Source organism: Hippoglossus stenolepis, chromosome 4 (assembly GCF_022539355.2).
Source record: "Hippoglossus stenolepis isolate QCI-W04-F060 chromosome 4, HSTE1.2, whole genome shotgun sequence".
Lineage (NCBI taxonomy): Eukaryota > Metazoa > Chordata > Actinopteri > Pleuronectiformes > Pleuronectidae > Hippoglossus > Hippoglossus stenolepis.
The window spans coordinates 10,591,204-10,604,840 of NC_061486.1; the positions used below are offsets into that span (position 1 = coordinate 10,591,204).

The 13,637-nt window shown below is 42.4% G+C and overlaps 3 protein-coding genes across 4 annotated transcripts; 2 read left to right on the forward strand and 1 right to left on the reverse strand.

The window, feature by feature from the left end:
* Positions 1 to 969: 969 nt before the first annotated feature.
* On the forward strand, positions 970 to 4,566 carry srprb (SRP receptor subunit beta). The gene is made up of 7 exons (XM_035154570.2): positions 970 to 1,241; positions 1,577 to 1,671; positions 1,784 to 1,861; positions 1,947 to 2,029; positions 2,848 to 2,984; positions 3,070 to 3,124; positions 3,393 to 4,566. Exons 1-7 carry the CDS (start codon positions 1,067 to 1,069, stop codon positions 3,601 to 3,603), a joined length of 834 nt encoding a protein of 277 aa, XP_035010461.1. The 5' UTR covers positions 970 to 1,066; the 3' UTR covers positions 3,604 to 4,566.
* Positions 4,567 to 4,570: 4 nt separating this feature from the next.
* Positions 4,571 to 7,453, reverse strand: wdr53 (WD repeat domain 53). The gene is made up of 3 exons (XM_035154568.2): positions 7,373 to 7,453; positions 6,468 to 6,964; positions 4,571 to 6,379 (listed from the first exon to the last, which is right to left on the reverse strand). The coding sequence occupies exons 2-3, from the start codon at positions 6,954 to 6,956 to the stop codon at positions 5,714 to 5,716; spliced, it is 1,155 nt and encodes a 384-aa protein (XP_035010459.1). The 5' UTR covers positions 6,957 to 6,964; positions 7,373 to 7,453; the 3' UTR covers positions 4,571 to 5,713.
* A 533-nt stretch (positions 7,454 to 7,986) lies between these two features.
* On the forward strand, positions 7,987 to 12,437 carry neu4 (sialidase 4). 2 transcript variants are annotated; one of them, XM_035154716.2, is made up of 4 exons: positions 7,987 to 8,800; positions 9,896 to 10,132; positions 10,607 to 10,862; positions 11,413 to 12,437. In XM_035154716.2, the coding sequence occupies exons 2-4, from the start codon at positions 9,932 to 9,934 to the stop codon at positions 12,435 to 12,437; spliced, it is 1,482 nt and encodes a 493-aa protein (XP_035010607.1). In that variant the 5' UTR covers positions 7,987 to 8,800; positions 9,896 to 9,931. The 2 variants fall into 2 exon arrangements, with proteins under 2 accessions (XP_035010607.1, XP_047195549.1); XM_047339593.1 differs by lacking the exon at positions 7,987 to 8,800 and having other exon boundaries at positions 9,484 to 10,132.
* The last annotated feature ends 1,200 nt before the right edge of the window (positions 12,438 to 13,637 follow it).

Here is a 13,637-nt window from a genome sequence, read left to right on the forward strand (position 1 = left end):
TGTCTGTTCATTTTCACCGAAAGACTTCCTCATCATTTTCATCAGAAGAAAATCATCAGGTCACTTCTGTCCAGCAGCTGTAGTGTTTATCAAGTTTGAATGTGCGTTCTTTTGTTTACTTTCAGTTTCAATGTCTGAAGTTTTTACCAAGTAAATGTTGGATACGGAAGCCCATTGTCACCAAAAAAGTAGAAACAAATAGATGAAAAGTATGAAATGACAAAAACACTACATATTATTTTGTTGAAAACTGTAATTTGACCTGACTTGATATTTCAAAACAGATGAACTACAAAAAGCTTTGGCGACCAATGTCTGAAATATTTTTTTTTTGCATATAGCAATATGAAATATTGAAACCCATTTCTACCTAAATAAATATTAAAAATGGATGGAAAGGAATAATTGGACTTGACTTTGGACTTGACTTTGTATTTGAACTACAATACATTTTGGCTACCATTGTCTGAATCTATTTTCCAAATAGTTAAATGTCATATATATGGAAGCCAAGTGGCAACAAAAAAGTAGAAAATACGATGAATGTATTTAGAACTATAATTTGACTTGATATTTCACTACTTTCTTAGTAATAGTAGTACGTTTTTGTTGTTCCCCTGTCAATAGTTTTTTTGGGGTAGTTTTTCCTTACTCTAGTTGAGGGTTAAGAACAGAGGATGTCGCACCTTGTTAAGTCCTGTGAGACAAGTTGTGATTTGTGAATATGGGCTATACAAAAAAAATTGGATTGATTGTTTTTTCCCTCATTCTTTAGATTTTATGAACCAGATTTTAGATTTATTACATCAAACTTAGCAAGTCCAGCAACTGTCCAGCTCATAAACTTAGAATGAGAACAAAATCTGAGAATCAAATTATATGAATGTATTTTTTCCTGGTTTTGTTTTGACCGTTTCCAAAACTCAACCACAAACAGTGGGAATAAACTGGACATGTGCTGATCGGCAGCGCCCCCTGTTGACTCCACAGCCTCTGTGCAGCCGTCAGACACAAGGAGACGTGTCCCACTCTCGTAGCAGGGCAGCGATTAGCTTTACTCGGGCATATGGGGGCAGACAGCACCGGGGGAAACATGGGAGAGACGGCAGAGGTGGAAATGGAAATGGCAGACAACCCGTTTGAACCCTACATGGAGTCTCTCCGGCAGCAGCTGGAGGAGCAGGACCCGGTGTTCCTCATCGCGCTGATCGTCACCCTGGCGGTTGTTGTCATCACCTGTGGTAAGTTAGCATGCTAATGTTAGCTTACCGCGCCAGGCCCACAGCGTTAGCCTGCCCTCGGCTACAAAGTGTTGCTGCAGAGCGGTGCTGTTGTTGTGTAACCGGGAGGTTCAGCTTTGTTATTGTGCAATGGTTTTTGTTTTATAAGGGAATTAGCGCCTCAAAACCTTTGAGTGAGCTAGCAAGCGAGGAAGCTAACTGCTAGCTTAACTGTCAGCAGCACAGCTTTCTCTGCGGAAGTCATTCAAACTGAAGCTTTTTGCTAACTTACATCAGTGGTTTAGGATTAATGTGAAAACGAGTCAGTGACTAAACTCTGTGTTTTCTCTCGTCAGTGTTTCTGAAGTACTTCCTGAGCAGTAAGACTGTGCGCAGCTCTGTGCTGCTGGTCGGACTGTGTGACTCCGGGAAAACGCTGCTCTTCAGCCGGGTGAGTCCCTGCAGCTAACCCGCCACGTTGTGTGTGTGACGGGGCGACCTGCTGGTGCCAGACTGTGTGAGACTGTGAGACTGATGCTTCTGTGCTTTTCGTGTGTCCGCAGCTGCTGTCAGGGAACTTCAAGCGGACACAGACCTCCATCACTGACAGCAGTGCTCCGTACAAAGCTAAAAACGACAGGGTGAGTCCTCCATTGTTATTCATCCCTTTCTTTCACGGTGAAGCCTGGTTGACAGTTGTCCCCTGTCTCCCTCCCATATGTCCAGGCCTGCACCTGGACTCTCATAGACCTGCCGGGACATGACAGTCTTCGCCCTCAGTACCTGGAGAAGTTCAAGTCTGCAGCCAGGTGAGAACAGGACAACCAGAAATAACAATTACAAACAAATATCCACTAATGTGTTGACTTCTTATGATTTATAGTCAATTAAAACCTCAGAAAGCAGTGACAATGTATAACCACACTCTCAGTGTCCGAGTAATGGTCCTTACATTTGAAGATGTGGAATCATCAAACATTCAGCGCGTCTGCAGAGTTCACTACTTTGACTTTTAGGCCTGAAAAAGTTTTAAATATGTAAAAATAAATACACACTAGCACTTGAATATGTTTGAGTAGGTCTTAATTATGTTAACGTTCATTTAAATCTAGTTTGGTTTGCTACTGTCCAGCTTTAAAATACTTTTTTTTTTTATGAGAATTTTTCTGGCAGCAGTCTATGGTGTCTCTTTTGTTGTAGTTCTTTCGCAACGATATTAGATATTAGATAGACGTAATAAAACAACAAACCACATGGAACTGATAATTGTCTACGAAAGTCTACAAACACCCCGGTCATAATTTATCTCGGTGTACTGACGTAGGGAAACATTATGGATATCCACTGTCTCTGTAACTTGAGATAATGTTGCACCTCGAGGGTTATTCTCTATTAGACTTCTTCACCTAATCTTCAATTATAGGGAAGTGTACGTTTTCTGGGACTCTGATATTCCTTCATATAAAAGTCTTAACTTTAAGTTGTTGAAACTATCTGAAACCCTGTAAATTGGTCCTACTTGCCTTAAAAATAGTATAAAATTATAATAGTAGCTGCTGCTTAAGTTTCTTGCTCAGTTTTACTGCTCTAGTATATCTAAATATTTTCTTGTCATCTATCTCTTCAGAGCAATCGTGTTTGTAGTGGACAGCGCCATCTTCCAGAAGGAGGTGAGGGATGTGGCAGAGTTCCTGTACGTCCTGTTGACAGATGCTGTGATCTCCAGAAATGTTCCAGCCATCCTGGTGGCGTGCAACAAACAAGGTGAAGAAGCTCTTTCTCGAACAAAATAACGTTTCACCCTGCACCTGAAACTACTTGTTCATTCACTGATGTCTTTGTTCTGTAGATATCACCATGGCAAAATCAGCTAAACTGATTCAGCAGCAGCTGGAAAAGGAACTGTGAGTTCAATTCACTGTTATTGTTTATCTGTTTTATAGGATGTATCTGGTTAACCTGGTTCCTTGTTTCAAAAACCACACCTCCAGCTTGTAACAGGCTGCTGGTGAAGACTTGATAAAGCTCCTGCAAAGCCATTAAATACATATTAAAACAGCTGTCATAGAATGAGTAATATCCCGTGACAAATATGTTAAATCCCGTAGTTACCAGTCACCTTGTAGGTTTATAATCCATCCAGACGCTCATCACTGTCTCATCTTCCCACAGGAACACCTTGCGGGTGACTCGCTCCGCAGCCCTCAGCTCTCAGGATGGCTCCATTGGTGGCAGCATGTATCTGGGAAAGAAGGGCAAGGACTTCGAGTTCAGCCAGTTGCCCGTGAAGGTGGAGTTCCTGGAGTGCAGCGCCCGCGGTAGCAAGGGTGAAGAGGGGGAGGCGGACATCCAGACCTTGGAGAAAAGCCTGGCTAAGCTGTAAAACGAGTAACTCAACATCCTCCGAGGCACAGACCTAAGATCTGATCACCCCCGTGTCCACTGTCTCCTCAATAATCAAGAGGGACAAATCGATCTCGGTGGAGGTCTGACAGGAGTCAAACATGGTCCTATCCTTACATGACATTAAAGTTAGAACATTTGAGACATATTCAGTGAGAAAACACCAAAAAAGACTGAAAGCTCGGAGCTGTGTGTCAGGTTGCTCTGCAGTGCTGAGAAATGACCGTGTGCTTCTTCAATACATATCTTACTGTGAACAATTATATTTAAAACGCTTTATCTGAATTGGCTTTAAAGGATTTTGAGAAAATACATTTGTGGTTTGCAGTTCAAAGAAAGTATCAGTTTATTTAGCATTTTCTAGATGTCTTTGCTCATCTGACCTGTGAAAACAGGTGTGAATTGCATTTATTCATCAATTTGAACAGTCAGAGTTGTGCCTTTTTTCTAGTGTTCTTAAAGAGAAGTGTTTGGCTTGTTTGCAGAAGAATGATGGTTTACTTGTGTGGAAGAATTTGCAATGAATGTATTCATTTGCAATGAATGTATGAATCTGTCAAGTCATAAAAGAATGAAATGTCTGTAGTTGTTGAGCGTGTTTTAAAAAACAGACAGTATAGTTTTGATGCTTGATGGCGACCAGCGGGTAACAGACGAAAAAGGTTCCAGTGTCAGTTAAGCCAAATCCATGGTGCTGTAGTGTTATACGGTACAAATACAGTCAGACTTGTTTAACTGTATAACAGTAAACGGATTCAGCCTGTAAAGATTCTTAGGCAGCAAAGACAATTTACTCATGTACAGAAAAAGATTTCATGGCTCTATAGCATAATTACATGAGGGATTTGTGGGCTGTCAGTTCACAAGATGCTACATCACATTCATTTCAAAAACTGCACCAATGTTCCTCAGAGCAATTAAAAAGTGTTTCTGTGTTTTCAGACGTCTTTCACTTCACTCTGCTTTATTTTCTGCATGGCACCCGGTTAGGATTGGGACACGTCCTCTTTTAATTCTATAAAACACATCAGACTTGGTAAAACATGAAAAGCAGATTTCTTTTCATCTAATGTGGTATTTTCACAGACCACCAACATTAAAGAAAATATAAAGAATCCAGTTTCACACAACAAAGTACATTTCAAACACTTTTATGGGACCACACACACTGAATCCCCTCTGCGCCAAATCAAACAAGTGGAGATAGCATTAAAACTATTACAGATTAAATTAAATAGTGTGTTTGTGGGGTTTGATCTCTGCTGTAAATATCTACTTACAATACTGGTGCTTCACCGTTTAATTCATAGACTGTATATAAAGATTAACCACATGTCGGCTACCCAACAGTGAGGCCAAAGCATCTTGATCACTCACTGGTGGCTGGCTATCGTATTGGTCACAAACCCTGTCTCATCCATATTAGTGGATGGGACATGTAGTAAACAAAAAAATCAAAATACAGGTAAAAATGTTTTTTCTCAAAGATGGTTTGATAAATGATAGTTTGCTTTTAATTAGTTATTTAATGCTATGAAAATAGGGTGAAACGACTTGTGATTGGTCGAGTCTGTATCGATGGGACCTCACTACAGCAGCTTTATCTTCTATCCACTACTTTACAGTTTATGTCCAGGATATTTTGCCAAGACAACCTGTCATATCTGGTTTTTGCCCTCAGTTCAGACTAAAAGGAGAGAAAGAACCTGACATCACAATTAGAAGCCACAGATCATTTAGACCAGACAAATCTTATCCTACCATTAGGTGTCTTCCTAAATTCTGACACGGCTTAGAACTCATTGTCACAGTTGTGACGAGTTGTATAAACCATCATCCTTTGTGTTACTAGATTGTTTTATTTTGAGTGGGATAATTGGCTCTTTAATAACTTTACTCATCAAAATAAACTTTTATAGCTTAATTAACATCTTGTTTTACCAATACTCCAATATAACAAGGCTCATTACGTGCAGCAGCTGAGTGAGTGGTCCTAACAGCAACACACATAATCTGAGAAATAAACTAAAAATAAAGCAAAGCCATGACCAAAACAAGAGCTTTAAGAACATGGTGTAAAGTGCACGACTCTAAAGATGAGACAGAGGGTAGACAGTCAGACTGCAGCTCTGATCAGCTACAACCACACAATGTTCTCCTTTCAGCACCGCAGGGCACAGCCAGTTCACCTTGTCCCCGTGACTGATGCTCAGTTTGGGCCCAGACTTGTCGTAGGTCACATCCTCTGCAGCTTCTTCCTCCACTTCAGCTTCTTCCTTCTCTGCTTCAGCCTTCAGTGGCGTCTCTGCTTTGTCCTGCGACGGTTCTTTCCTCTTTGTCTTGTTCTTACCCTTCCTGCGTTGGGCCACTCTAGGTGGGGCTTTTCCCTCTGGAGCCACGACTGGGTGCTTACTGAGATCCCACAGGGCGACTTGGCCGTCATTCCCCCCGGTGACGAGCCAGTACGGGTGGGAGGGTAAATGAACAAAGTGGGCTTGTGAGGCTCCCTGACTGTGGGCTTTCACTGCGCCCTGCTGCTCCAATTTAGAGCCGCTGCCGATCCGCATCAGGTGCACCCGACCGTCCTCTGCTGCACAACCCACAATGTTCCCACAGCTCGCCACTGAGACGCAGTGAGCCAGTGGTGGGTTAAAAAGCTGACCAGGACGCTGCTGGTGATCGTCTTCATCCTCTGCTATGTCCTGGAGGTTGAGTGTCCAAAGAGGGCGAGTCTTCTGCAGACCCCACAGCATCACCTGAAGCAACAGAAGTTAAAAGTATTAAGGAGAGAAATGGAACAGAAGTTGATGACATGAATTCTTTACAAACTCTCGTCTCCCTCACCTGCATGTCCAGTCCAGCAGACAGCAGGTTGTTGGGTCTGTGAGGCCTGAAAGCCACAGACGAGCAGATGTTAGTGTGTCTGCGAAGAGTCCTGGACACTTTTCCCCCAGGAAGCTCCAGCACCCGCACTGCCCCAGAGTCATCGGCCACCGCCAGGGCTGAGCCTGTGTCATTTAAAGCTAAAGCATTGATCTCCTCTTCCCCCGCGCCCTGAAACTCCTCCACGGGGCCCCTCAGGTTCCTGGGGTCGAGGACGCTCACAGCATCTCCGTGAGACACGTACAGCTGACACGGAGCCGCAGGTGAGAACACGACACTCGTGCTGTCCTCTTCACCAGGGAGGGTGAGCCTGCCGATGATGGTCCCTTCCTGGCTCCACACGGTCACCTCTCCGCCCTCGGAGCCTGAAGCGAGGAGGCCCTCAGGACCCGGAGAAGCTCCAACGCACAGGATGGGGGTGGAGTGGCCCTCAGACCACTGCCTGGCCATGGTGACCCCTTCAAATATAAGTTAACAAGAAGAAGATCAACATGGCTGAACGTAAAAAAATATTACTACAGAGAAAATAAGCATTATGGTGTAAAAAGGAATATTGACAAGTTAAAACGCACTTTCTATGTCTTTAAATAGGAATAAACTCAAATACAAAGCTTTACATTAGTTTACATATTAATGACCAAGTATCCAGCGTAAGTGCTGAAGAAGCAGAGGAAGAAAACAAACGTGAAACCAGATTAAACACAGTTAGCTCTTAGGCTAGCTCGTTAGCCTAAGAGCTGACATGCAGCTTCACGTTTAGCTGTAGCTCAGCCTGCGGTGACCAACATGTTGATGGACAGATAATCAATCATCTATATCGGTCCTGTGACATTATCGATAATGTAACAACCAAAGAATGAATTTACCTTAGCGAGAGCAGCATCAACTTCAGCAGGAAGACATGTGGAGCTGAGGCGCTGGGTGATTACGTCACAATTATATATAGACATTTCCCAGAGTGGAGTCTGACAGGCAATTTTTTTCAGGCAGCATTAAAAATCTATTTTTTCCAACAAAGAATAGCTGATTTTTTTTTACCATTTACCTCAACTACAATCTGATAATATAACCTGAAGTATTCAACTGATAATTGTTGCCTAATTGAAGGGAATCATAGCCCAGTGTTGCCTGACAGTCACAGTGTTGGACATTAGTCTCCTCAGCACAGTAGCATCTAAATGAGTTTACTAATAAAAACATGTGTAAGAATAAAATTAAAACCGCTTGATTAGGCTCCAATTAGAAAATCCCATCTGAACACCTCTGGAAATTGGCTGCAGGACATCTGGACCAAAATCATTTCATACTTACCAGTAAACATTTACAAATGTAGATCTATAACCATGTTATAACTCGTATATAGATGGTTGATCTCCATGCAATATTTAAAACAATTCCCTACCAATGTATAGAGAAAATAAAATGTAAAAGAGCCACCTTTAGTTGCTCAATATCTAATGAGCCATTGGCAAAAGTCAGTCACTCATAACAAGTCTAAATAGTTTTTAATTATTATTACAAAGGAATAGTTCATTGTTTTAGCCTCAACATTTTTCTGTGATCCCATAAAACATAATGTATGTACACCCCATGAGTATAATGTATTATTTGGGCCCATTTAAATAATCTATGGACAAATGTGAAATACAAGCTGCAGCAGTATTGCAATGACAATAACTGAGCATTATTTCATGCACATTCTCTGGAACACGAAAAAGAAAATCACAGAGGACACATCATTGAGTCATTGTTCAGTGTGTGTCCCCGTCCGGCCTTCACCTCCACAATGGCTGCTCTCATCTGATTCATCCAAAGCTGTAGATGTGATGAGTGTGGTCCATTTCTGGGTCATTGAGCAGTGTGCCATACTGCTGCAGTGAATAGAGGATGGAGAGAAGAGAGAGGCCATAGCTTTCACACCGCTCACCCCCAAAACACCCAAACACACACACACACACATCACACTGTCAACCCAAAATTCAAGTGCTGACACATACACTATGTCCTCACAAAGCAGCAGCAGTTCTCACAGAGCGTTGTCGGTGTAAGTACCCTGCAGCCATTTGCCTTTTTCTGCTCATAACCTGAGCATTATATCCTCCATATGTAATGTTATCTAGGGAGAACTTCTTATGAAGCATATGAATACACACTGATGAGCTGTGAGTGTAGATTTGTCAGCTTTTTATTTCACAGTTTGTGGTCGATTCAAAGTCAACACTTTTTGTCAGTTCCACAGCTCCTCCTCCCACATGCGTTTTCTTCATACTCACATGTAATGTCCGACGTTTGAGGTATGTGGCATCTTTTTTGGAGCTGTATTCATATTTAGGGAATTGTGATTAAATTAAATTGAAGGTCTAAGCAGACTGAAAATGTAAAACAGGCAGATAAACTGTGTGAACGCTGCTGTAACGGTTGAGATGACAAACAGAATCCACATTAGTCACAGATGAATTAGCTTCTTCAGAAACTGGACTTTTTCCAGATTTTGTTTAGTGCCATTAAAAAACGACAGATCAGAACCAGATTCTGTTGCAGTGTCTCCTAAATTAAAGTTTAATTAGACATGTATAATAACCATGTAACACCCTCTAACGCCTACAGCATTTGGACGAATCATATAGACATTCATGTACAGTTAACAAACCGCTCATGTACAATACAATACAGGGCAAATGTTTTACTTCAGCTTGTTGCACAGATACTTACTGTTTACATTTGTATAGAGATTTAATCATATTGTGATTCATGGTATAATCTTGTTATCTATAACCCTGATGTAATCTTTTTTATTCCCATGCATAACTTACTACATTACCCTTACTAACACTTTATACCTATTTATTTCAGCACATATTGCCCTCCCTATAATGCTGTTTTTACATTTTCCAGTAAAACCTTCACACATATGGAGATACTATGTGTTAATGTCAACTTTCTTATTTATTTAAAGTGAATAAATCATTTTCACCGACTTAACATGTTCTTGGTGCCTCTTTCTGTATTTGTCCTCTGTAGTGTTATAAGTAAAATTCCTTTTATAGGGTCACAGTTTCTCAAGTCGTCAGGTGAATCCATTTGAACACAGAGACAGACATTGCTTTGTGTTATCATTACTCCTGTTCATATTCTGCGTTATGCAGAGTGTCTCTTCCATAGTTAAGGTATTTTTAGCCTGAAATGTCCTCTCTTGTGTTCTCCCCAGACAGTGTTGACTTGCTGAGCTGCAGTGACACTGAACATGTTAGAAAATGACCTCTTACTGGCCTGAATGAAGATTTCTGAGTGTATCTGACTATTATTATTATTCTAAGACAGGTTTGAAACAATTGTGAACCTATGATCGTTTTCAATGAAGGTCTTCTGCTTCTGCTTCCTCTCTCCAGACGAGTGGGAGCTATAACGTCCACACATCAGGGAGCATGAAGTCGCCCTATTTCCCAGCGAGGTCTGTGCTTTTCCACAAGGAGCCAAACGGGGTGACGTACAGAGTGCCGGCGCTGCTCTACCTGTCCCACTCCAGGTCCTTCCTGGCCTTTTGTGAGGAGAGACTCAGCCCGTCAGACGCCCAGGCTCATCTGCTCGTCATGAGGAAAGGCACTTTCTACAGAAATTATGTGGAGGTTGGTGGCGCTTACTTGAAGATCAGATCGATCTGCTGCAGCTTAACTCAGTCAAAAGCAAAAGCACCTTTTTGTGTTCATTGCAAATTATATTTAAATATATTAGTGAGCTGATGTAAATTCTTTAAACTTATGATTGGAATGAAGTGTCTGATTAAAATATTTTGGGTTTAGTATTTGATCTATTATCAATTGTGGGGGAGACTGGGTCTCATTTTTGTAACAAACAGGAAATGATTGGGAGACAGTCTTTGACATTATGTTAGATTATATTGTGTTAGTTTGTTTAAATTTAAAATAAATGAAGGAAACAGAATCAGAGACTGAAGAGTTGGGATTGGAAATTGAATGTGTGTTTTGTAAAACCTGTTGCTCGGTAGTTTTGCCTTTTTTTATTGTCTTGTTCATGTCCCACCTTATTTATTAATCATCTCTCTGTATCTCCTCCACTACATCTTCCTTTCCCTGCTGCAGTGGGAGGACATGCGCGTCCTGGGCTCTGCTTACCTGGCGGGCCACCGGTCCATGAACCCGTGCCCGGTGTACGATGAGTTCACAGGTACCCTCTACTTGTTCTTCATCGCCGTCCTGGGCCACACCTCGGAGGCTTATCAGCTGGTGACCGGCAAGAACGTGACCCGGCTCTGCTACATCTCCAGCAATGACGACGGAGACACCTGGACGACCGTCACCGACCTGACCAAGAGAGTCATAGGAGACACTATCAAAGGTCAGAGAGGAAGACATTCAACCTTAAACAGACGTCCACTGGGTTATTCTGATCAATTCTGAGAATTACACACAAAATTGCAATTTTAAGATGTAAATATCAAAATGTAAAATCATGACACTTTTTGTTAAAGATGTTACATCCAGATACAATTTGAGTGAGGTTGCAGATGGGAACCAAGTGAATACCCCTCCCCACACCCCCACCTTTCTATGTGTGTATAAGAACTATGGTGGCCTTCAGGTAACATGACTGTGCAACATGGCCGACTCCATAGGAGAGAATCTGCTCTTAGTGAAGATATAAAGGGCACATTCTAAAATAACAACAACACACAATGATTCTTAGTTTCAGCTGATTGTATAAAAATGAAAACAACACTATGAATATTATGTTTAATTTTTACCAATGGACCTTTAATATAATATTATAACTAAATCTGTTAAGGTTTAAGCTTTTTCATTTTAGATCATCAGTAACATTCACAAAGATTTGACCCAAAACCTGCTTCTTCGCCCTTTTCCTTCCTTCCTTCCTTCCTCTCTTGCAGAATGGGCGACCTTCGCTCTTGGCCCGGGCCACGGTATCCAGCTGAAGTCAGGCCGCCTCCTCGTTCCCGCCTACGCTTACCACATCGAGTGCAAAGAGTGTTTCGGACAACTCTGCCAGACCACTCCCCACGCCTTCTGCTTCCACAGTGACACCCATGGGAGAACCTGGCGATTTGGCGAGGCGGTGCCCGGCCCGGAGAGCGTGGAGTGTCAGATGGTGTCTGTGGACGAGGAGGATGGGACCAACGTGTTGTACTGTAACGCTCGCAGCCCTCTCGGCTACAGGGTGCAGGCCCTCAGTCTGGATGATGGGGCTGTGTTTCAGGAGGGGCAGCTGGTGCAGCGGCTGGTGGAGCCTCGAAATGGTTGTCATGGCAGCATTGTTGGGTTTCCTGCCCCGTTACATGTGTGCCAGGGTCTTAACCAACACTCACACCAACATACACACCGCTCCAGACACTGGACATCCTGCACGACCAGCCCCAATCAAACCATCCCCTCCACTCCTGACATCACTTCTGTCTCCACCAGCACTTTGTCACCTTATCACGTCACTCCCCCAGATTTCCTCACCCCCACCTGGGTAGTATACTCCCACCCAACATGGACCACTGCACGCAAGGATCTGGGCGTGTTCCTCAGCCTGTTTCCCCGTGACCCGGACAGCTGGCGGGGTCCCTGGGTGATCTACGAGGGCCCCAGCGCCTACTCCGACCTGGCCTATCTGGAGCTGCCCCCCTCACCTGGAGCACCGCCCGCTGTGGCCTTCGCCTGCCTGTTTGAGTGTGGAGCCAAAACGGCCTACGACGAAATCTGCTTCAGCATCTTCACCCTGTACGAGCTTATTGATAACCTGCCGAGAGATGGGCAGCAGCAGGATGACAGTGACGGATGTAAAAAACAGCAGAATCAGGAGTGTGAGAGCGGTCGGAGTCGTGATGCTAAACCTGAAACAGTTTTCCAGCCAGTGCCTCATGTGAAGAAGAGGAGAAAGAAGTTGACTGAGATGTGCTGTTTGTCTTAAAGGTGTCTTCAAATAACTGCTTTCTACAAACAGTACATCATGTGTTACAGAATATTGTAAACAGTAGAATGATTGAAGTGTTACCCTGTTTTTCAGTGAATTGTGATTTTATAACAAGTTAAGTGTCAATAAAGTTCACCCAACTTACTTTTTCTCCATTTATTAGGAGAATTACGTAATTAAGGTGGAAATCCTTAGACAATTTATCAATTATCTGATCAACGGACTAGAAAGGCTACATACAATGTATTTACAGACTTACGAGGCCAACATTACCTTTGAACTTTAATCAGTTAATTCGTTAGTCTCAGTGAACATTTCTGCCAAATTTGAAATATTCCCTCAAGACATTCTTGAAATATCGTGTTCAAAAGCATGGGACAGGCAGAATGACAGACGGACAAACCGAAAACGTCTCCACGCTTTCGAGAGACAGGGGCTGAAAAATAAATAAAGTGTCGCCACTATGAGGATCTGTTGTAAACCGAACATCTTTGGGTTTTGGACTTTGCTGAGACAAAACCTGACGTTTATACATTTCACTTTAGACCATAAGAAACAGCGACTGTGAAAATAATTTCCACATTAATCAACAATGAAATAATCCTTAATTTCAGCCTTAATAATGATTCAGAATGGAGGTAAAGTTATTTAACAGGAAAACTAGAGCAGAATAGACTGTCAGTCACCGCTGTGCAAAACAACATCCACCATATCTGTGAAAGTGTTATCCACCTCATCAGCAGTTTGAAGAGTCCCAGGGCACTTGTCTCTCTCTCTGCAGTTTCCTCTTCCTCTCATCACTTATCAACTGAACTCAGACAAACGTCTCTGAGCTAAACAGGGGGGGGGGGGCGCAATAGTCGACAAAACAATGACACTGCAAGATCCAGCTGTTCTTATTTGACCCTGTGGAGGGATTTTTTTGTGAAGCACTAAGATAAATGGTGTTTCCACTGGTAATATTCTTGGTTCATCAAAAAGAAAAACACAAAACATTGTTCACAAACTTTATAAAACAGGATGAAAATAAACATGATCTTGGTTTTTACAAAGTAGACGTAGATTTGAGAACATGGCAAATTCTGTGGGGGAATCTTCTGTCGTCTATGTCTTATGTCACGCTTACTTTGTTTTAGCTGTCGTCTTGATGTTGCTTAGCTCAACTGGACAGAATTATTATGTCCATCAAGGACAACG